The sequence below is a fragment of the Dromiciops gliroides genome, chromosome 2 (assembly GCF_019393635.1).
Source record: "Dromiciops gliroides isolate mDroGli1 chromosome 2, mDroGli1.pri, whole genome shotgun sequence".
NCBI lineage: Eukaryota > Metazoa > Chordata > Mammalia > Microbiotheria > Microbiotheriidae > Dromiciops > Dromiciops gliroides.
In genome coordinates, this window is record NC_057862.1 from 357,754,055 (window position 1) to 357,777,654 (window position 23,600).

Here is a 23,600-nt window from a genome sequence, read left to right on the forward strand (position 1 = left end):
TATGTCACATATACGGATGCATGCACACACACATACATACTGTGGGGATTCAGTATAAAAAGATATAATGGAAACCTTCCTGAAAGAAGAGGTCTTGAGTTATAGATTATAGTCTGATAATTATTTTAGCTTGTTAACCTAAAGTTTAAAATATACCACTAATTTCTATTTTAATTTTAATTAAACTTTGACTATTTTAATTTTTCCTTCTAAAAAAGCTACTTGTATTTCTCTGTAGTTTGGCTTAATGTATTTGAAGTACAAATATACTACATATGAAAAAAGAAATACTTTGAAATATAAAAATACTTATCCTGTACAGTTAGTGCTGTGATATGTTATTCCTTTTACTTCCTTTTCCTCTACTAGAAATGTTCTTTTTTTTTAATTAATAAAGTATTTTATTTTTTTTTCATTACATGTAAAGATAGTTCTCAACTTTTGTTTATACAAGCTTTACAATTTCAGATTTTTCTCCCTCCCCCCTCCCCTAGACAGCAGGTAATCTGATATAGGTTATATATATATAGAGAGAGAGACATAATAACATTAAACATATTTCTGCATTAGTCATGTTATAAGAGAAAAAAATCAGAGCAATGATGAAAAACCTCAAAATAGAAAAAAAACAACAGCATCAAAAACAAAAGAAATAGTATGGTTCATTCAGCATCTATACTCCTCAAGTCTTTTTTTTCTTTTTCTTGGATTTGGAGATCCTCTTCCATCACAAGTTCCCTGGAACTCTTTTGTGCCATTGCATTGGTGAGAAGAATATAGTCCATCACAGTAGATCAACACTCAATGTTGATGATACTGTGTACAATGCTCTTCTGGTTCTGCTCATCTCACTCATCATCAGCTCACGCAAGACCCTCCAGGTTTCTCTGAACTCCTCCTGCTCATCATTTCTTACAGCACAATAGTATTCCATTGTATTCATATACCACAACTTGTCCAGCCATTCCCCAATTGATGGGTACCCCCTCAACTTCCAATTCCTTGCCACCATGTAAAGAGCATACTAGCAATGTTCTTAATGTTAATTTGTACCAAAATTCTTAAGTAAATTGCAGATTTGCCTTGTTACAGAATGTATGTGTGTCTGTCTGAAAACTCTTGAGACATTGAAATATATAAGCAAATTTATCATTTTTATTCTTCATTTTGTATTGTATATTTGGATGTATTCCAAATATTTCTTCATATTAAATTAAGAATTCAGAATTTAATTGAAATAAAAACTTGTCTTAAGAAATAAAACTTGTCATAATAACTTGTCATAGCTTCTATGAGTGAAAGGTAATAAGAAAATAGCATTCTAATTTATCTGGAGTCTTTGTATCCCCAATACCCAGTGCCTGTCAAATAATAGACATTTAATAAATCCCTTTATTAAATTGAATAATTCAGACCGAGTTGCTTATCTAAATTTGAAATAAATATTTTCTAAAGGGACACTATACACAAACTTGAGAAATCTCTTATCTTAGTAGGGAAAACTATTTCCAGATATTCAAAAGGTATCCATTATGTGTTCATTCTCATCCATTCGTTAAAGCATGTTGTCCCCCAGTAATTTCCCATTGCTTTCACTTTACTATGTGAAATTGAAAGTTTAAAAAAAACCCTTCATTTCTTGCAAATCATATCCTGTAATTCAGATTAATTCAGACTGTATTCCCCTCTAATTCAAATTAAAACATTTCATTACTTCTGATTTTGGCTCTGGCACTTTCTCCCTCTGTGACTTTGGGCAAGTCCCTTCACTCCTCTCAGTCTCAGTTTTCATACTTCAATAAACTCTGAACCGAACAATCAATCCTCAAGGACTACCTCAATAGGGCTCAACAGGAAAGCAGCATATAGTATATTGAAATACACAGTGACTCTTGAGTGTAAGTTTTGCCTCAGAAACTTATTACCTTTGTGACCTTGGACAAGCCACTTCACCCCTCTGGTCCTGAGTTTCCTCATCTTTAAAGAAATTCTGCAAATGAAACAATTCTGAAGTTCACCTCACACATATCTGATTGGCAAAAATGATAAACATAGGGGAATGTCTGAACAAGTTGTGGTATATGATTGTGATGGAATCCTATTGTGCTATAAAAAATGATAAGCAAGATGCTCTTAGAAAAACCTGAACTTACATCAACTAATGCAAAGTGAATTGAGCAAAACCAGGTAAACAGCATACAGATTAATGGCCATATTGTATGATGATCAGCTATGAATGACTTGGTTATTCTCAGCAATACAGTGATCTAAAACAGTTCCAAAGGACTCAGAATGAAAAATGCCATCCATCTCCAGAGAAAGAACTGCTGGTATATTAATGCAAATTGAGGCATACTTTTTTTTGTTTTATTGTTCTTGGGGGGTGGGTTGGTCTTTGTTTTCTTTTGGAACATGGCTAATATGGAAATGTTTTGCATGACTATACATTTATTATCTATATCAAATTACTTACCTTCTCAAGGAATGAGGAGCAGATGAGGAGAGGGAGAGAATTTGAAACTCAAATTTTTTTAGAAAACGCTAAAAAATTATGTTTCTATGTAATTGAGAAAAATAAAATTGAATTGAAAAGGAGGCAGCTAGGTGGCACAGTGGATAAAGCACCGGCCCTGGATTCAGGAGGACCTGAATTCAAATCTGGCCTCAGACACTTGGCACTTACTAGTTGTGTGACCTTGGGCAAGTCACTTAACCCTCATTGCCCCACCAAAACAAAAATTAAATTGAAAAGAGAAAATCATAAACATTGGAGAGGCTGCGGATAAACATATACACTGATGCACTTTTGATCAAGCTGTGATTTGTTCCATTTATTCTGGAACTATGCCCCAAAGTCACTTGCATACCTTTTGACCCAACTATACTACTACTAGGTCTATACCACCAAAATATAAAAGAAATAGGAAATGGACCCATGTGTACAAATTTCATGTCAGATCTTTTTATGTCGCAAAAACCAAGGGAGTGCCCACCTACCGGAAAATAAACAAATTATAGCATATGAACATAACAGAGAATATTGTTGTCCTATAAGAAATGAGTAATGGACAATTTCAGAGGAAATTGAGAATATCAGTATGAACAAAGGCAGAGTGAAGTGAGCAGAAATAAGAGAACAATTTATACGATGACAAAACTTTGAAAGCCTTTAGAATTCTGATCAGTGCCATGATAAACTGCAATTCCAGAGATCTGTGTTACCTAGCTCTTGACAGTGAGGTTATAGATTCAAGATATAGAATGAAACATGTTTTTGGACATGGCCAATGCAGGAATTTGTTTTACTTAACCTTGTAGATTCCTTACAAGGGTTTGATTTTGTTTTTCCATTAAAAGGGTGGGAGAAAAGGAAGGAAAAATAAATAAATGCCTTGTTATTTGAAAAAAAATTAATAAAATTAAAGGATTGGGTTCAAGGGTTTAAGAAATCTCTTCCAACTCTAAATCTATAAACCTGTTTCTATAATTTTAAGTATTATATTAAAATGATTACACTTTGTATCTGCCTCTCTCTGGAAAACATTCTCTGACTAAATATGTCATATTCAAATTGAACAAGAATTTATTAAGTGCCTACTATGTACAGTTTCAGAGGTAGCTCAATCAGCTGTGATCTCCCCTCTTCACACCATAACCTGAAGTTCAGTTCTGGGTGCTACATTTTAGGCATCACATTGATAAAATGGAGCAGATCAAGAAGAAAGTAAACCAAGATTTTGAAAAGACCAGAGAATATATCAAATGCTAGCGCATCATATTTGTTGAAAGATCTAAGGATGTTTATCCTGAAAAAGAAAATTCCGAGGAAGGACATTAATAAATAGGGGTGAGGAGCATTTATTAAACACTTTATGTGAGGTACTGTGCCAAGTGCTGGGAATACATATACAAAACAGTTCCTGCCTTCAAGGAGTTTATATTTTTTAATTCTTTATTTTCAGATCCAAACTCTCTCCCTCCCTTCACCCAATGGGCAAAAAATACACTATAATACATATGAAGTCATGTAAAACATATTTCCAATTAGCCATGCCACCATAAATAAATAAATGGATGAATAGTGCAGGAAAAATTGGGTGAAAAATGTGCTTCAATTTGCACTCAGAGTTCATTACTTCTCTTTTGGGAGGTGGATAGCATTTTTCATCAAGAGTCCTTTGAGGGGCGGCTAGGTGGCGCAGTGGATAAAGCACTGGCCCTGGAGTCAGGAGTACCTGAGTTCAAATCCGGCCTCAGACACTTGACACTTACTAGCTGTGTGACCCTGGGCAAGTCACTTAACCCCAATTGCCTCACTTAAAAAAAAAACAAAAAAAAACAAAAAAAAAGAGTCCTTTGAAATGGTCATGGATTATTGTATTGATCAGTGTAGCTACATCTTTCTCAGTTGATCACAATATTGCTACTACTACATACAGTATTCTAGGAGTTTATATTCTAATAGGGAGAGACAACACATAAAAGAGAGTGTGAAGGCCAAGTAAAAGAGTTTGGGAATGAGAAGTCACAGAAATGGTGAGTTGATCCATAAGCTAGCTGATTGACACACCCTTTCCAGAATCGGTGGCTTTACTGATTTGATAACCAGTGCAAAAGATAGAAATGGGGGTAGAGAGTGTCTCTTTCAACTCTGAGACGCTGTGATCTTTCACCAACAGTATTTCTTTCCATCTGTCTCTCCACAAATATGTGCCATCTTTTACTACTCCCCAAGGCAATCATGTCTGACAGAACAAGAACCCATGCTAGATGGGTGATTAGAACAGACAGATTTGTGGCCAGTCAGCCAGGCTGCATTTTATGAGAAATAGTCAGGTACTTCCCGCCTCTTTTCTTGGTCACATCCCAGGCATGAGGTGAGGAAGATTTAAAGTTACAGTGGTGTTGGGAGGAATCAATAGAAAGGAATGGATTCAAGAGATGCTGGCTAGAGAAGGGAAAGCATTGACAGGCTTGGTGATTGGTTGAGTGGCTGAAAAGAGACAAGGAGAAAAGAGGTATCAAACGTTATTTCAAAACTGGTTGACCAAGAGAATCATAAAACCAATAATAAAAACAGAAATTTCAGTTGGAAAAAATAATTTGTGAGAAAGAGTTAATGGTCTAGTGTTCAGTTTTAGATAAGTAGTTTGAAATGCTGGTAGGAAATCCAAGTGAATGTGTCTGGTAAGCAGTCGTAAATATTAATTTGGGAATGTGGTCAGGACTGGAGATGTATACTTGAGAGTTATCCACAGAAAAATAACAGTTGAAGCCACATAAACAGGAGAGAGAGAGAGATAAGTAATCCTAGGTCAGGACTTTGGAAAATACCTATGTCTATGGGGCGGAAATGGGAGGAGGTACTGGTGTAGTAAATAGAGCAAAAAGCAGTCAGGAAGTTAGAACCACCAAGAAAGTGCAGCCAAAAGCAGGAGTTAGTAAAATAGTAAATAGTATCAGCTTCTGCAGTGGTGTCATTGAAGGGGAAGACTGAAATTCATTAGATTTGATACTAATATGCTATTAGTGATATATAGAGAGCAATTTCATTCCTACGATGGAAGCAGAAGCCAGACAACAAGGGTTAAAGGAGTTGAGGTTGTTTAAGGAAGTAGAGGCAATAAATGTAGAAAATTTTATAGAAAAAAATGATGGTGAAGGAATGGTGGTTGTGATTTTAACCTTTTTTGTAACATCTTTTTTCATAACCAACTTGCATATTTTATATCCACTCGAAAATCTTAAGTCTGATAATAACGGTGTCTTCTTTCATTGCTATGTAATTTCAGCACCTTACTTCTTGCTTTTGTGCCATTTGTTTCAGGAAACAGACCCAGACTTTGATCATTGTGCTGTGTGCATAGAGAGCTACAAGCAAAATGATATTGTCCGAATTCTGCCCTGCAAGTAAGCCCTTGTTTGACCTGTTTGTTATAGAAATCAATTTTGTTTTTAAATTGAGATTATTTTGAGATCATAGACTATGAAATGTTAAAGTTGGAATGGATCTTCAACACCATTTATTTTATTTATTTATTCATTTATTCATTTATTTATTTATTTTTGTGGGGCAGTTAGGGTTAAGTGACTTGCCCAGGGTCACACAGCTAGAACACCATTTATTTAGTCCAACCCCCAACCCCTTTTTACAGATGGATCCTAGAGAGGTGAAATGATTTGCCCAGGATCTTAGTGGCAATGCCTAGATTCAATTTTCTGTTTTCATTTTGAAAAATTCTTTTTAGAATGGATACCATGTTTCACTTTTAAGGATCTAATTGATGCACTCATACAAAAAAGTTTAAGTGCCTACTGTGATATTTAAGGAAGACAATGTAGTGCAATGCCTTGAGCAAGTCACTTAACTCTCTGGGCCTCTACTTCCTCATCTATAGGATGAAGGGGGTGAAGCTAGAAGAGTTCCAAGGTAATTTACAGTTCTAAATCTATGATCCTATGCTCAGAATGCTTGTAAACTGAATTCAAAGTTTATATAAAACCAAATCTATTTTCCTTAAGGAGCTTTACATAACAAAATCTTATCTTATTTTATTATTAAATTATACATGCCTAAGAAGTGTACAAAATTTTGGGAGATCATAACTGAAAAATTACTTTCAGCTGAGATCAGAGGTTTCCACAGAGAATGTGATGTGGAACTAGGTCTCGAAAGATAGGTAATGTGGCCACAAGTAGAAATGAGAACATTCCAGGTTTAGGAGACATCAAGGGGAAAAATGGAGAAGTGGAGAAATATGGGACAGGTTTGAAGGTTGGTAAATGTTATAGCTTGGTCCAGAGCATGAAGTGTTTTTGATTAAGAAAATGCTTTGTAAATCTTAAAGTGCTATATAAATTAGTCTTTTTAAAAAAGAGGATTAATGTGACATAAACCATACTATAAGAGGATAGGTTGAAGTAACTATAGATGTTTATCTTAGAGAAGAAAAGACTTAGAAGGACATGAAAGCTATCCTCAGGTGTTTGAAAGGATGTCATATGAAAATGAAATTAGAATCATTCTACCTGGCCCTAAAGGATGAACTTTTAGTGCTATTTACAGTATCTAAATGTTAGGGGGGGAAATTAAAAGGGCATCTAATCCAAGCCATTCCTGATCAAGAATTACTTCTACAACATTCCCAACAATTCATCATCTAACCTCTGCTTGAAAACTTCTGGTGAGAGAGGATTTCTTTCCTAAGTCAGCCCATTTTACTTTTGGATAGTTCTAATTGTTAGAGGCAGCTAGGTGCAGTTGATAGAGCATTAACCCTGAAATTGGGAGGACCTGAGTTCAGATCTCACCTCAGATGCTTACTAGCTATGTGTGACCCTGGACAAGTCACTTAACCCCAATTGCCTTAAACATCCGGGCCATCTTCAGTCATCCTGATATATATCTTGCCACTGGACCCAGATGGCTCTGAAGGAGAGAGTGAGGCTGGTGACTTTGCACAGCCCTCCCTCACTTAAGTCCAATTCACTTCAAGTCATAACACCACGACAAACAACAGTTCTAATTTTTAGGATACTTTTCTTTACATGAAGTCTAAAGTTCTCTCTTTTTAAACTCTCACCCATTATTCATAGTTCTTCCTCCTCCTGGGGTCAAGAACAAGTATAATCCCTATTTCATATGACAATCCTTCAGATATTTGAGGATAGCTATTATGTCTTCCCAAATCATCTCCTTTCCAGCCTGAATATCCCTAGTTCCTTCAGCCAATCCTCTTATAACATTTCCGGTCATCTCAAATCGCCTGGACCAAACATATTACTCCAGACATGACCTGACCAGGACAGAGCTTAATGAAACGATATCCCTTGATTCTATTTCTCTGGATATACTCTCGTATGGCATTAGCTTCTTTGGCTGCCATGTCATATAAATGACTCAGTAGAGTTTATGATCCACTAAAAAGATCAATTTCACAGGAACTATTTGTTATCTAACTATATCTCTCTCACCTAACACTCATGACATTGATTTTTTTAACCCAAATATAGAACTTTACATTTATCCTAACTAAATATCATTTTATTTGCTATAACCTAACATTCTAACTTGTTGAAATCCTTTTGGATCCTGATTCTGTCATCCAGTCTATTGGCTCCCCCTCCCATCTTTGTGTTATCTATTTGACGTGTGCCTTTGTGGCTTCATCCAAGTAATTAACTAAAATGTTGAATGGTACAAGGCCAAGGATAGATCTTTGAGTCACACCATTAGTAACCTCTTTCTGATTAGATATTAGCCTATTATGACCACTTTTTAAAAATTAAAAATCCACTTTCTCTTTATCTCACTTCCCTCCCCCATTGATAAAGAAAAACAAAAAAACACTTGTAATAAATATATGTAATAATCATTACTCTTTTATTCAATATCAAAATCTACCCAACTCTACTATCTAATACCAAAAACAACAGAAAACAAATGAAGGCAAAATAATTTAAGAACCATTGGACAGGGCAGCTAGGTGGTGCAGTGGATGAAGCACCGGCCCTGGATTCAGGAGGACCCGAGTTCAAATCCAGCCTCAGACACCTGACACTTACTAGCTGTGTGACCTTGGGCAAGTCACTTAACCCTCATTGCCCCACAAAAAAAAAAAAGAAGAAGAAGAAGAACCATTGGACATCCCTGTAGCTGAGATTTCAGAGAGAGAGAGAGAGAGAGAGAGAGAGAAAGAACACACTCTCTCCCTCTTCCTAGCTCAGCACTCATTGAGGCGGTGCCATGTCCAGCTCCAGCACCAAGATCATGAAGCCCAATGGCAAGAAGCCAGACGAGTTCGAGTCTGGTATTTCATGGCTCTCCTAGAGTTGGAGATGAACTCTGACTTAAAGGCTCAATTAAGAAAGCTGAATATCACAGCAACTAGGAAATTGAAGTTGGTGGTGGCAGAAAAGCTATCATCATTTTTGTTCCAGTTCCTCAGCTAAAATCTTTTCAGAAGATCCAAGTACAACTAGTTTGTGAATTGGAGAAAACCTTCAGTGGCAAACATGTGGTCTTTATTGCTCAGAGGAGAATTCTTCATAAGCCAACAAGAAAAAGCCATACAAAAAATAAGTAAAAGCGTCCCAGGAGCCGTACTCTGACTGCTGTGCATGATGCAGTCCTTGAAGACCTTGTCTTTCCAGGTGAAATTGTTGGCAAGAGAATCCATGTGAAACTAGATGGCAGCAGGTTCATAAAGGTCCATTTGGATAAAACACAGCAGAACAGTGTAGAGCATAGATAGAAACATTTTCTGGTGTTTATAAGAAGCTGACGGGCAAAGATGTTAATTTCGAATTCTCAGAGTTCCAGCTGTAAATGCAGAAATGATTAAATAAAATCCGTTGTTCATTTAAAAAAAAGAACCATTGGACACCTTAAAAACCGTGATTCTTTTTTAGAGCCTAGATATATTTCATGAAATGAGAAATCATAAGTATTCAGAATGGCAAAGTGAAAAATAGAAAGATTCCACCAATAACCTTCTGAAAGGAACCCCAAAAGAATAAAACCTAGCTAAAATCTAGGACTTCCACATCAAATTAAAAATATTGTAATCATGCAGAAAGAACCAGTTCAGGTACCAAGTAGCTGCAATCAGGATCACATAATACCTGGCAATTTCTACTCTAAATAAGAAGAGATCTTGAAATACAATATTTCCAAAAGGCAAGAGAGGCTTACAATCAAGAATAACTTACTTTGCAAAGCTGAGTATAATTCTACAAGGAAAAATGTACCATTAATGGAATAGAAGACTAACAAGAATTCCTGATGAATAGATCAGAGCTGAGGAGGAACAGTGAATTATAAATATAAGAGTCAAGAGAAACCCCAAAAAGTCAATTTAATTAAGTGATTGGAAGGATACAGTGTAGTGCCAGCATTCTCATGGGGGAGAATTGTGTCCCTTCAGAACCTGAATATCTTCAAAGGTTATTGATAAAATCAAATAAGAAAAATAGAGGTTTTAGGGTTGGATCAATTCTTGCCCTGAGGGCTTGTGGGAGAGAACAAGTAAAGAGGAATATGGGAGTATAAGAAGGAGGGGGGGAAAAGGGAGGAAAAACTTATTATTTCTCAGAATTGGAGGGAGGGAGGGAGGGTGGAGGGAAGAAGGAGGAGCAGGAGGAATAAGGGGAGTAAGCATGAAATGAACCTCACATCTGAAATAGTCTTTTATCTGAAACAGGCAATGGAGAATTGATCATTCACACTCATGAATAGTTTGGTATGGAAATACATCAAATTCAGTGGGGAAACAAAAGGAATGGGAAAGGAGAAAAGTGAGGAAGAATAATATTGGGGAAAGAATAGTCACAAGCAAAACAAACTTCCTGATTTTGAAGGAGAGCGATTAAAAGGAGTAAAAAAGAAAAAAATTACAAAGAACTACAGTATAAAGGGGTATCTCAGCTTCCTCTACAATTAGGGAATGCCTAAACAAATTGGTGGTATATGAATGTAATGGTATATTAGTGTGCTGTTTGAAGTGATAAAAGAAACTGTTTCAGGGAATCCTAAATAGTGTAAACAGATGCAGAGGAAAGTGAGCAAAACCAGAAGAACAATTTATAAAATAACAGCAACATTGTATAGGAAAACAATACAGTGATCAGCAATATTTGCAGAAGCTCTTATGATGACACATATTTCCCACTTCCTGACAGATGATGGACACAAGGTGCAGAAAAAGATGTTCATTTTTAGACACGGCCACTGTGTGGATGCATTTTTTTTTTTACTGTGCTTATTTGTTATGAGGGCTTTTTCTCCTTCTTTGTCTTATGTTTTAAGGGTAGGATAGGGCCAGGGAAGAGAGGTTAGCAGTAGTGATTCCAGGAAAAAAACACCACATTTTTTCAATGCACAAAAGACAACAAAAGAATGTTCAAGGAGAAATGACAGACTACTTGTCTGTTTTGAAATTAATGTATAGAATATATTTTGTATGTATTTTTTGCTTGTTTTTTGGTGAGGCAATTGGGGTTAAGTGACTTGCCCAGGGTCACACAGCTAGTAAGTGTTAAGTGTCTGAGGCCAGATTTGAACTTACCACCAAGCTGCCCCATTATATGTATTTTAAAAAACAAACTATATGAAGAGGAGAGTCACGATTTCATATCAAATTCTCTTTTTGTCTGTTTTGCATATGGAAATGTCCTTTTTTGGTGTTTAAGTTCAGAATAAAAAAATTCTAATTATCTCAAGATTATAAATGAAAAAGCATCAAGCATTTAGTGTATACAGAGTATTTTTGCTAAGCTCTGGCAACACAAATAGAAAAGCAAAGTGGTTCCTCATTTCTTGGAGCTCATATTCCAATTGGAAAAGACAACACATGTAGGATGTTTTAGCTACAAGTTAGCCCCAGTGGTCCTTGGGGTGCAACAGTAAAGTGTATTACAATATCTCTTCTGTAATGTTATGTCCACTAATAGAGCTCTCAGTTTCTGATGTTGAATCATTTGTCAGTGGCAAGAACTTTGGTGTTGAGAACTTGCTTTTCTTACTCTTAAGTAGCTGTGGCTATTAAGGAAATGGGAGATACAACACCTGCAGAGGAAGTTATCAGGTTGCATCTTCAAAAGAGTTGCTTCCCTTGACTAGAGCTTCAGGGTTCAAACTAGAAGCAGAGCTAGCAGTATGTGTGGTGCTACAGTTCCTAGGGCACTTGGACTCACTTTCAGTGGTTAGTGGTATTGAGAGCCCAGAGGTTGAACCCTTTCTCCACAAGGTTTGTTCCCCTTGATAATACCTACAAGAGGGGGGCAACTAGGTGGCACAGTGGATAAAAGCGCCAGCCCTGGATTCAGGAGGACCTGAGTTCAAATCCAGCCTCGGACACTTGACACTGGGCAAGTGTGTGACTCTGGGCAAGTCACTTAACCCTCATTGCCCCACCCAAAAAAAAAAAAATACCTACGAGAGCCAAATTGGAAACGGGGTCCTTGGTTTATTGGGCATTACAATTGGAGGGGCTGTTAAACTCAGGGTCTTAGGATGTCTACCTACACCATTGTCTGAGGTGAAGTGATGATCAAGGTGGTTTGACTTGCCTGGCACATAGCACCTCCTGTCTCTCCCTCAGAATTCCTTGCACTTCATTAAGGCTGGCTTCTCTGTCCCAAAAGTGGCAGTGAGTCAGTAGTTGATACTGGTGGATGGTGACCCATTCTCCCCTTGATGATGTCTGCTGGGGCTGGGCTTAATATAGTGACAGTAGTTTGGCAGGCTCTCTTACCCCCTAGGAATTTAGACTTGGTGTCTTGAGCTATATCCACCAAAGACTGAGGGAAGGTAGATAGTGGTAGCTGTGGTTTGAACTTTTGAAACACATGCCAGCTGCTTCCTGTCTCTCACCTATGGTGACTTGCTGCTTCATCTAGGCTAGTGGCCTGTCCCATCAGTTTTAGTCAACAGCTGATTCCTGTAATGGTGGAGAATGTGGGCCCCTTCTCTAAAAGGGTTTTATCATTGTTTTGAGCTTTGTTTCCCCTTTACTGAACCAAATGTAGAAGATAAAGAAGACTGATAAGACTTTGTTCTGACCCCAAGACATTCCCTGAGTAAATACCTAATATTACTCTTCTTGAGACTTGCCTTTTTCTCCAAAAAGGAACAAAAAAGTTAGCTGTATAATTAATGATTTGAATTCTGGTTAGTAATGTTTAATTCTATATGATTGCTATAATAAGATTCTTTTTTATTTAACAGGCATGTTTTTCACAAATCCTGTGTGGACCCCTGGCTTAGTGAACATTGTACTTGTCCAATGTGCAAATTGAACATTTTGAAGGCTTTGGGAATTATGGTATGTTTCTTAATGGATTCCTTATCCAGATTCTTTTCTATATTTAACATAATAATTTATATTTGTATAGTACTTTTAAAGTGCTCCACATACATTAACTCAGTTTGACTACAGTAGTTATGATGCTTTTAGGAAGAAAGATAAACAGCATACCAGGAAACTCCAGAGTTATTTGGTAAAAATCATTTAATATCTCTTAAGGTTTTTTAAAGTCTTGATCCATCAAATAGTGAAAAATAGCATGTTTATCACATAACTGCATAATTAGATTTGTATAACACTTTTCTCCAAATAGCTTAAAGCTCTAGTTAAACTCATGATACTCACAGAAAAGCATTAACAGCTATTGTGTCACTTTGAAGAGGAGAAGGGCAGGAATGTCTGAAATTTCAAATGGGCAAATGTGACTTTCTTAAATCTGACGCCAAGAAAAAAGTAAAACTGGAACAGAGATACAAGTTTTGGTGAGTGTTTTCCAAAGAATGGGTGATAAACAAGATGAAATTAAAGTAAGAAGGTATCACTTGAGATTCGATGGAATGAAATCTATGACTGGAACACTTCATTCAAAAGAAACCAGATAAAGTGGGGGTAAGGGTATAGCATTGTATGTTAAGAAGATGTACTCATGTAAGAAAATGTAGAAACCAAAGCAGAAGCCTTGTGGGAACAGGAGAAAGTCTTTGTGTAAATATCAATAAAAAACAGAACCAGAAGTGCTGTTGTCTCAGAGTTTACTGTAGACCAGAGATGTCAAACTCAGCCCATAGGGATCCATTTTGATTTGAGTTTGACATCACTGCTATAGACCACTTGGATAGAAAAAGAAAATAAATAAAGTTGAGAAACATCACAAACCTAGCACAGAAGCATAATAGAATAATGGTAGGGGACTTAAATTACCTAGGCATCTGTTCAAGCTATCTCTACAAAAATCATTGCAGCCTGACTTGACTTCATGATAATTTCATCCTTCAAAAGTCAGAGTAAACAAGAAGGGGAGCTTTTACTCAAGATAAACTGGCTACTGGTATAGAAATGATGGGAGCCATAAAAGCAAGTAACCACTCCACCCTAGAATTTGTGAAAGAGGAGAGGAAAGCCAAGAATAGTCTAATATATAACCTAGATTTGGAGAGAGAAGATTTTAACGGGTTCACAGAGGGGATAAGTGGAATCCTGTTAACTAAAATTCTATAAGAGAAGCCAGTCCAAGAGAGATAGAAAGCTTTCAACAATGAAATTCTGAAGACAAGAAGAAAAACAATTCTGATAAGAACAGAAAGGGGGAATTGTCTCAGAAACCAATGTGGATGCACAGGGAACTCATCAACAATTTACAGTGGTATACAAATTACTTGTCACAAGCAATAATTTTGATATGTTTTCATTTTGTGAAAGCAGTGGTCATGCATGTTTGCTTCTACTGACACCAGGTTGTCACAGGACAGTTGTCCTTGACCAAATGAAACAAGATTGAGCTGATTTCCCTACTTTTAGTTAGCTATCATTTGAGTCCTGGATTTTGTGCCATTGATCTCATGTTTTTAACTCTGATTTTTCTTTTTTGAGGCAATTGGGGTTAGTGAATTTCCCAGGGTCACACAGCTAATAAATGGCTGAGGCTGGATTTGAACTCATGTCTTCTTAACTCCAGGGCCAGTGATCTATCTACTGTGCCACCTAGCTGCTGCAATTCTCTGATTTTAAAGGTTGGATATTATTCCAAGAAACCTTGCCAAAGTTTTAGGTTTTTAAAGAGCAAACTTCATTGGTTGTTAGAGGTATTACAAGTACTGTTGGTATGAGGAAGTCAAGTGTTTCAAGGATCATTCAAGCCCACAATGACACAAGGTCATTTGCACTAAAACACAAAGAAAAGTGTGATCAGAAATGAAAAACAGCCAATAAATGACAAACTTGCTCTAAAAATAAATAAATAAATCTCAGAAGACAAGCAGAAATCTTTGGGAGGACCTAGCAGGTGGAGGGGTTGTTATTGATTCCTTTACAATGTAGCATAGGCTTATTACAGTTGGAAAAACAGCAAGAAGATTCATAAAACCATTGCCAACCATTACTCTGAAGAAAAAAACATTGGTCATAGATAAAACAATACAAAGATGAGAGTACTGAGGCATGGGAAAAGGTCATTTTTATTGATGCCATTCACTTTTTCATTCAAGGCTCTTATGACAAATTGTTATGATGAGAAATCTAGGTGAATCTTTAAGAGCCGGGCATTTTTCTCAGACTGTATAACATGCACCCAAAAATTCCTTTGGGGATTTTTTTGCTTCCAGAGGGCCTATAAGTACCATTTCCAATTAAATATAATGATATACTGAGAAGCAGGATTATTATAGAAATTCCCAAATAGAGAAAGAAGACAGCAACATAGCCTTGCACCATGACATGTCATGAAAGGTTAAGAAATGTATCCAAGAATGGAGATAAACATGCTTTAATATCTCCAGTGTACTGTGTTATTTAATGATAAAGAATTAAAGAATATATGCTAAAATCTTGTGAATTCAGTGCCAAATATTGTAAAATAACAATTAGTTGCACCAAAAGAAGGACATTATATATGTAGATTTTTTAAGTTGTGAGGTTTATTGCATATAAGCAAATTTTGTTATTTTACTTCCTCCCAGTAATTCATACAACATGGTTGGTTGAAAAAATATAGGTATAGAAGATGGCAGCAAAGGCAGGTATAGGAAGTTGAAGATCAAAGTATGGCATAGCTCTTAAGGAATGGTATCGGGAGTGCCAGTGCTCAGAATGACCTGAGATTGTCAAGGAAAGCTATGGATAACAGGATCATCAGGGGAGGGAAAAGGATTCAAGTTGAAGGAGAAGTGAGTGCCCTTTGGCACAGGGGGAATGATGACAAGTAGAGAGAAAACAACTTCAAGGAAAACGATGTTTGGACTAGAAAGGCCAAACTAAAAATAAGTAATAATAGTTAAGTGACTGAAATAAATAAGGAATATTAAGAGAGCACCTGGCAGCCTTTGATGAATTCCAAGGGTCTTGGATCCAATGAACCACAATAGGTTACTACAAGATTTGGCAAACATGATGACTGAGCTGTGATGTGATCTTTGAAACATTCTGGAGAACTCTAGATGGTACAAGAGGATCGGAAAAGGACAAATATGTCAATGGGAAGAAAATGCAGTCTACAAACTACTGGACAATAAGGTTAACTTTGATTCTTAAAAGGATCCTAGAATATTTCATTACCGGGATAGTTAGTGAACATCCAGATAAGGATTCAGTGATTACAAAAAGCTAGCATAGCTTAAACAATCATGCCATACCAGCCTTATTTCCTTTTTTTAAAGGGTTACTATTGGGGTGATAGAGTGCTGTGGTATAAGCAAGACTATTCTTAGGTTAATAGTCATGTTATTCAATATTTATTTCCTCCAGCTCCTCAGGCATCTTTGGAAGGTAGAAGTCCATCTCTTGTAACATATGTGGAAACCCATTGGCCTTGGATATCTAAGAAACCAGTTATGCAGGCTTTGCAGATTTGTACATAGCAATAAATTTGTTTTGCTTAAGTACAAAGCAAGTCAAACAGGCCATTCTTGTTTCCCCCACAGGAAGCATTTGTGTACATTTAATTAGATCATGCTCAACATATAGACATAAAGCAGTAAATAAAATGGGAAGACAGATTTTAGGTCCAGGTAATCCACTACTTGAAAAATGCTATAAATGCAATTTACCTAGATTTTTAGCAAGCGTTCTTCAAAGTCTGTTGTGCTTTTCTCATAAACTCAATGAAGCAATGTGACCTAGACAATGCATTTAGGTGGAATAAATGGACACAAAAAGCAACTATTAATGGTTTGACATAACCCTGGGAAAAAGTCTCTGTTGGAGAGCTTAGCTCTAAGCTGGTGAACATCAGCTAACTTAAGGAATAAAAGAAAATATGAGAAAAATAAAAGAAAGGTACACAGAAACTGTGACAAACCCACACAATTGTATTCAAGCATTGCGTGGAAAATTCTGATATTAAATTACTTGTGCATGACCCCACAGTCCTATAAGCATACAGGGTTGCTACAAGGAAATGTTTCTTGTAAGAAAAGGAGTACTTCAAAGAAGACAATAATTTGAAGAGGTAGATTAGAATCAAAATCTATGTCAGGTTGGAGGATAGAAAAGGATGACGCAAAAATATGGATAGAAGGCTCTTGAAACCTATGGAACTATGTTGGGTTGTTTGTTTAAACATGGACCTAGACCTTCTAAGAAGAAAGCAGCCTCTGCTGTTCCACTGAATGATGATGAGTATCCCCATCAGGAGATAGAATATTTATTCTTTATCAGAAGAATAGATAAATCGTGATAGATAGCAGCTCTTGTCTGAGGGATACAGCAATGGCCAAGTTGACTTGACATGAACAGTTAAGATAGTATGCTGTCTTCCCAGAGCATCACAGAAAGTCTCCTGATTAAAACACATAATCACGTCCACTTGTAGTGAGTCACAGGGGGATATTTTATGAGTTAGAAGGAATCCAGAAAGTATCTTTCAGATTATATGACACTAAGAAAAAAAAAAATGAAGACCTTATAACACAGCTAACATTTTCAACATTGCAAATGGTTGAAAGTAGAGGCTTCAGAAATGGGCATACAAGAAGTAAAATAGTAAATTAAGATGCTTTTAAAGAATGGGATTTGGATTTCTGGGTGAGAGCTTTGATATGAAATAATTGTTTTGTATTGACTCTCAGCCAGGAGTACATCTTCTAAGGAATTGAATCTTCTGGTTCTTGGGAAGAATATATTTGCTTTTGAAGACTTACAAATCTGATCAAGAGTTTCTTAAGCTGAAGAAGAGAAAATTGCCCATATACATCTATTACCATAGATCCCACAGAGTGTCCAGGGACAGAATACGAATATCAGTGGAGAGGTGTAGTAAGTTAGAGGTGATTTCCCAGAAAAGGGACAATAAAAATATTCATGGCCTCAGGTGTCTGTACACCCTGGGTTTTAGAAAAGTAAATACATAAGCAGTCATTAGGCCACTGCTGAGTGGTGGGAATACAAAGAAAGCAAGATCCGTTTCTGCCCTTAAGGAGCTTATATTCTAATGGGAAAGACAACACTAAGAGTTGGAAAGCAAAAAAGAAGAGAGGGAAGTATCATGGCTTGGAGATGACCTAGAAGTGGTATAGCAAGCCCAAGACCCAGTAAGATAAAGTGAGAGTTTACCAATAAGTGTTCAGGGTCCCAGGGGCAGGAGTCCAGGGTCTGAAAGGGGAGGAAGCTGGAGTTTAGGAGACTTTCTGGCAACATGACACCAGTAAGCAGAACGATAGACCCAAGACCAGTAAGATAAAATGAAAGCTCACCAATCAGAGCCTGGGGTTCTAAGGGCACAAGCATGAATTCTGGTGGAAGCAGGCAGCGCGGCTTGGGGATGACCAGGAAATGGCAATTTCAAAGAGTTGAGATAAGATTCTGTGTCCTAAAATTCTGTCAAAGTCGGCTCCAGAGGGATATTCTTAAGAACAAAATTCTGCTGAAACAAACAGATGGATCTGAGGAAGAAAATAGTGAGCTGCCTAAGAGATACGTGTGGCTACAGCAGGAACTCATCAGCCAATACACATTTCTGAAAAGTGTATAGAAAATGAATGCGTGGACAGAAAACTAAGGATTTACTAACAAGTAGCAAGGTTTTCTACAAATGCTAAGAAAGCCAAAACCCAGAACAAGTTAAGGTTTGTGGTGAATATTAAGGACAACAAAAAGGGCTCTTTTAAGTACCTATGCGGGGGAGAGGAAGAGCAAAAAGGAAATGAGGGTGACTATGGAGGATGATAACAAATGAGGGAGAAAAGGCAGTGAAGTGTATAAAATTAAAAATGTTAACAAGGAATTGAGAGTACCTGGTTGACCTAAATGAATTTGGGTCATCAGAATCATCTCTCAGAGAAATGAAAACATGGGGGTGTGATTGTTGGGCCAATATAGATGATCTTTTTAAAATTATGTCACAGTTATACTGGGTTGTTGTTTTTTTAACGATGAAGTGGATTCTTCAAACCAGGGGCTGGTAATTTAACATAATTCCTCACAAAAATTCTAAAATGTGTTATTAAATATGGTCTGTGAGTCCTAAGAAAGGAAACAAAAAGCACTAAGAACTAGCTTGAGTTCATTAAATACATATCATGCCCAACTTAACCTTGTTCCCTTTCTTGACAGGATTACTAGATTCAGGTGAATACCTTAGACATAGGATACCTGGATTTCCATGAGATCTCACAGGATGTCATGATATTCTTGTGGGTAAAATGGAAAGCTGTAAACTGAAAATAAAGTTAGATAAATTATGTAACTGTACCCAAAATGGTAATTGATGTATGGAGGTCAGTTTTGTTGGAGGCCTTTAGTGGAATGCCCCAGGAATCTATCTGTCCTTGACCCTACTCTATTCAGCATATTAATCAATGATCTGGGTAAAGATATAGTTGAAATACTAAGCATTCAGATGATAGGCAGCTTGATGGGGTTTTCCTAACACGTAGAATGAGAAATCATGGATCTAAAAAGATATTTTTAGAACATTTGCATGATAGGTCAAATCCAATAAGATGAAATTTAATAGGGATTAATATAAAATTTTATGATTGGGTCTAAAAAATCAATTGTGTGGCTACAGGATGGGGTAGACGTAGACAACAGTCTTTGTGAAATTATCTCAGACTACAAGCTCTTCATAGACTACAAGCTCCATATGAAATAATGATAAATTATAATAATAGCCCACTTATATAGTTCTTTATGGTTTGAAAGGCATTTTACACATATTATTGCATTTGATCCTCACAACAACCCCATGAAGTAGCTATTATAGCTGTTGCTATTCCTTTTTTAAGGATTAAGAAACTAATGCTCAGGAAAAAAAAAAAAGAAACTAATGCTCAGAAAGCATGTTCACACAAGTTAGCATCAAAGGTAGGATTCAACCCCAAGTCTTGCCTGACTCCAAGTTCAAGCTCAAGATCTTCCCATTACACTACCTTGGCTTTGGACCAGCTATTTTTCTCACTCAGAATTCTTTTTCACATCATGGTTTTTGTTTTGGATGGTTGTGTTTGTCTAACCACCCTAAATGAATCATTACTTTAAATCTGTATTGTTAAAGAAAAATAGAATGAATTTGGATGTTTTAAATAACACTTTATTATTCACCACCAAACTAAATAATTTAGCCAAATTAGTATGATTCTTGCTTTTCACATTGGGTTTCAGCTTTGTAATGAAGACTCCAGCTTCTTTTTAATCTACCTTTGAGCCAGAACTCTAGTTTTATTCCCCCCAAAAAGTCTGTAACCATCTTATAAAGGTATAATAATTAATTTTATCAGTACTGCAATGCATAACAATGTTACTTTGTAGTAATGTGCCTTCGTTGAAATTTTTTAAGCCTTTTAAAAGAATTCATTTTCAAAGCTCTCTTAGGGAAAAGATTGATAAAAACATGAAAAAAAGTTGGTGGGGGAATATTTTTTCCACCAGATAACTTAGAAACTGATTCTCTAAAACCCTGTTTAAGATTTCTTATTTTTAATCTTATTATTTTATTCATATTTATAAAAATAAATATGTGTAATTTTTAATCTGAAAATATTTTTCAGCCAAATTTGCCATGTACTGATAATGTAGCTTTTGACATGGAAAGGCTTACCAGAAGCCAAGCTGCTAATCGAAGATCAGCACTTGGTGACCTTGCCAGTGACAGCTCCCTTGGCCTTGAGCCACTGCGCACTTCGGGGATGTCTCAACTTCCTCAGGATGGGGAGCTCACTCCTCGAACAGGAGAAATCAACATTGCAGTAACAAGTAAGTGGTAATCTTTCACTTAAAGTGCTGAGTGCTTTTCCTTCACTGTTCAGGAACCTCAGCTTAACATAGCACAACCCTACAAGACAATTCAGGTATCCTTGGGGGTTCTTGAATACATAACTCTATATCTTCAACCACTTGAGGAATTTTTAGATGCTTTTATTGAAATAGATCATCTATATATGCTTTGCACAACAAATTATTTTAAGACTTATTTGAATCTATGGGGAATAAGTTTTGAGTCTATACAGAAATTAATTGTGGCAGTATTGAATGTAGGAGTCTTAGTTGTCCTTAACAATCATTGGTTTACAAATATGAGACAGAGTGAATGATGTAGTGGAAAGAATGGTAGACTTAGTTGAAAGGCATGAAAGCAAGTCCCAGCTCTACCACATATTAACCTTGGGCAACTCACTTTTCTGAACCTCAGTTTCCTTACCTGTCAATGGAAAGAATAATACCTAGTCTTCCTACCTCACAGGGCTGTTGTGAGGGTTAAATGAGCTAATGTGTATTGTAATTGCTTTAGAAATTGTAATGTTCTATTACATATATGAATAGTTGATGTTTTGAAATCATTATTTCTCAAAAAGAAATCATGGAAAATGTTAGAACTAAAATTACTTCAGGCTATCACCTTTTTGGGGGGTGTTGTTACAAATATTAGCACTGGTACCTCGAATTTCCAGAAATGAATTATAAAAGAAGTCCCAGAAGTAAAGAGTTGAGTCTAGACTTTGAACTTATGTAATATGAATTTCTCTGTATCTTTGGGAATTGTTAGCAAAGTCTTTGTTGTTTCTTGCTTTGATATTTTTATGCTAATTTATTTTCCTTTCTTTCTTTTTGGCTTAATATTAAAGTCTCCAAATTGGAAGACTTGAAGTGGTACAGGTCCCTTAGCAATGAACCCTTTGATCCAGTTCTCTACAAGACCCTCTCAATAGAAAAATGAAGGGCAATCTGCTGAGCTGCTAATGCTAAGCAAAGCTGAGTACAACATCTCATAGTTTCCTAAATGTTAGCAAAGTAGTCACAGCCATAAGCAGATTTTCAGAGAACAGTAAAGAATTTGATTTTGACCACATCACAAAAAAAAACTTATCTATGTCTCAAAAGAGCTGCTTTCCTACCCCACTCCTCACACATTTTTATGAACAACTTTTACTTTCCTTTGCACATTTCAGACTATGCCCCATATATTGATTGCACTCTGTTCAATCAGGACTGTTTGCTCCTTTTGTTCTGTCAGCACAATATGTGATGGGAAACTATTGCTTTTATAGGAATAAAGCAAAGCCCTATTTTTTATTAAAATGTCCAGATTCACAAGGCATAAGTATTTGAATTAGTAACATGTCTCACTATAAACTCTTACCAAAACCTAATTCCAGATTTTTGTACTATCACTATCATTTTGTGCTATCATTTCCTGATATTAATCCATCTTTTATTTGTCACAAAGTGCAGGAGCAGAACTTAATTTTTAGGGTTTTTTCACCTTTTTTTCATTTTTTTAAATCATAAAAGTATTTTATTATTTTCTAGTTATATGTAAAGATAATTTTCAACATTCATTTTCATAAGATTTTTAGTTCGAAATGTTTCTCCTTCCCTCCCCCCTCCCCAAAACAGAAAGCAATATGATATAGGTTATATATGTACAATCATATTAAACCTATTTCTGCATTATTCATGTTGTGAAAGAAGAATCAGAACACAAGGGAAAACCTCAAAAAAGAAAAAAAAACAACCAAAAAGTAGAAACGGTATGATTCAACCTGCATTCAGAATCCACAGTTCTTTTTTCTGGATGTGGAGAACATTTTCCATCATGAGTTCTTTGAAATTGTTTTGCATCATTGCACTGCTGAGAAGAGCCAAGTCTATCACAGTTGATCATCACACAATGTTGCCGTTACTGTGTACAATGTTCTCCTGGTTAGCAGAACTTAATTTTTATCACAAACTACTAGGTTAATGTTTTGGTGGGGGGGAGTTCATATTTCTTATATTATCATATGCAGGTTTTTTTAGTCTAGACCATTTTTATTGCCCCTGGTCCAATAGCAATAAGGAAGACAAGCTTTATCCAAAAGTCTGTGGCTTTGTAGGTGGTACTTTTTCATGAAATCTTTCTGTGTAGGATAGAAATGAAGTATACTTATGGTGCATTGTAGTGCTGCCACCATACATCCATATTAGAACACAGCTGCAGACAAATCTGCTTTATCTGGTGGCTGATTTTTTAGTACAGTTGTGCCCCATAGACTCATTCAGAATTCATTGAGAATCAAGTAATCTAAACAGAATCAAACCTCTGAAAATCCATATATGTTACATATGCAAAAGTCATAGAAAAAAATTCCAATTCCCTTGGTGGTGGTAAATATTACTATTCCATAATCAAGATGAATGACAACTGCTTTTGATGAAACACCAACAATACGTTGTGTTGGTTTTGTTCAGTAGTGTGAATGTGTACATAAAGAGGGGAAAATAATAAAGATTGTCATAATGTCATCATGAAAACTAATGAAAGTTCAGGCTACAAACTGCCTGGAATCTCCGTGGATCACGCTCTTGAGAATTGTTCTTCTCTGCAACTAAAGTCTTCTCTAAGTAGGGGTGACTTCGTGAAGTTTTCACACCGAAGAAGGGGAAAAGCCCGAAACTTGGCTGGACAGTTTGACTTAGTTGTAATTAACAAAAATCTATTTCCATGAATATTTTTTCTTATTTTACATTTGTCACTTCACACTGTTTGGTGACTACATCATTCTCACAAATCTCAGGGTGTTGGCAGACAGAAATGGCCAGGCCCTGCTTTTCTTTTCCCCTTGTATTTCTCACCACAACTTCTTCCAATTAGTAACTCTCTGG

The 23,600-nt window shown here is 36.3% G+C and overlaps 1 protein-coding gene and 1 pseudogene across 4 annotated transcripts in view; both read left to right on the forward strand.

The window, feature by feature from the left end:
• Positions 1–23,600, forward strand: part of RNF130 (ring finger protein 130) — a 135,415-nt gene that overhangs the window by 89,544 nt on the left and 22,271 nt on the right. For 3 of the 4 annotated variants that reach the window (XM_043984725.1, XM_043984723.1, XM_043984722.1), the window contains exons 5-7: positions 5,828–5,910; positions 12,728–12,824; positions 20,507–20,711. In XM_043984725.1, coding sequence (XP_043840660.1) covers positions 5,828–5,910; positions 12,728–12,824; positions 20,507–20,711 — 385 coding nt within the window. The remainder of the gene's footprint in view (positions 1–5,827; positions 5,911–12,727; positions 12,825–20,506; positions 20,712–23,600) is intronic. The other variant, XM_043984724.1, reaches the window with a different exon arrangement.
• On the forward strand, positions 8,621–9,328 carry LOC122741347 (annotated as a pseudogene).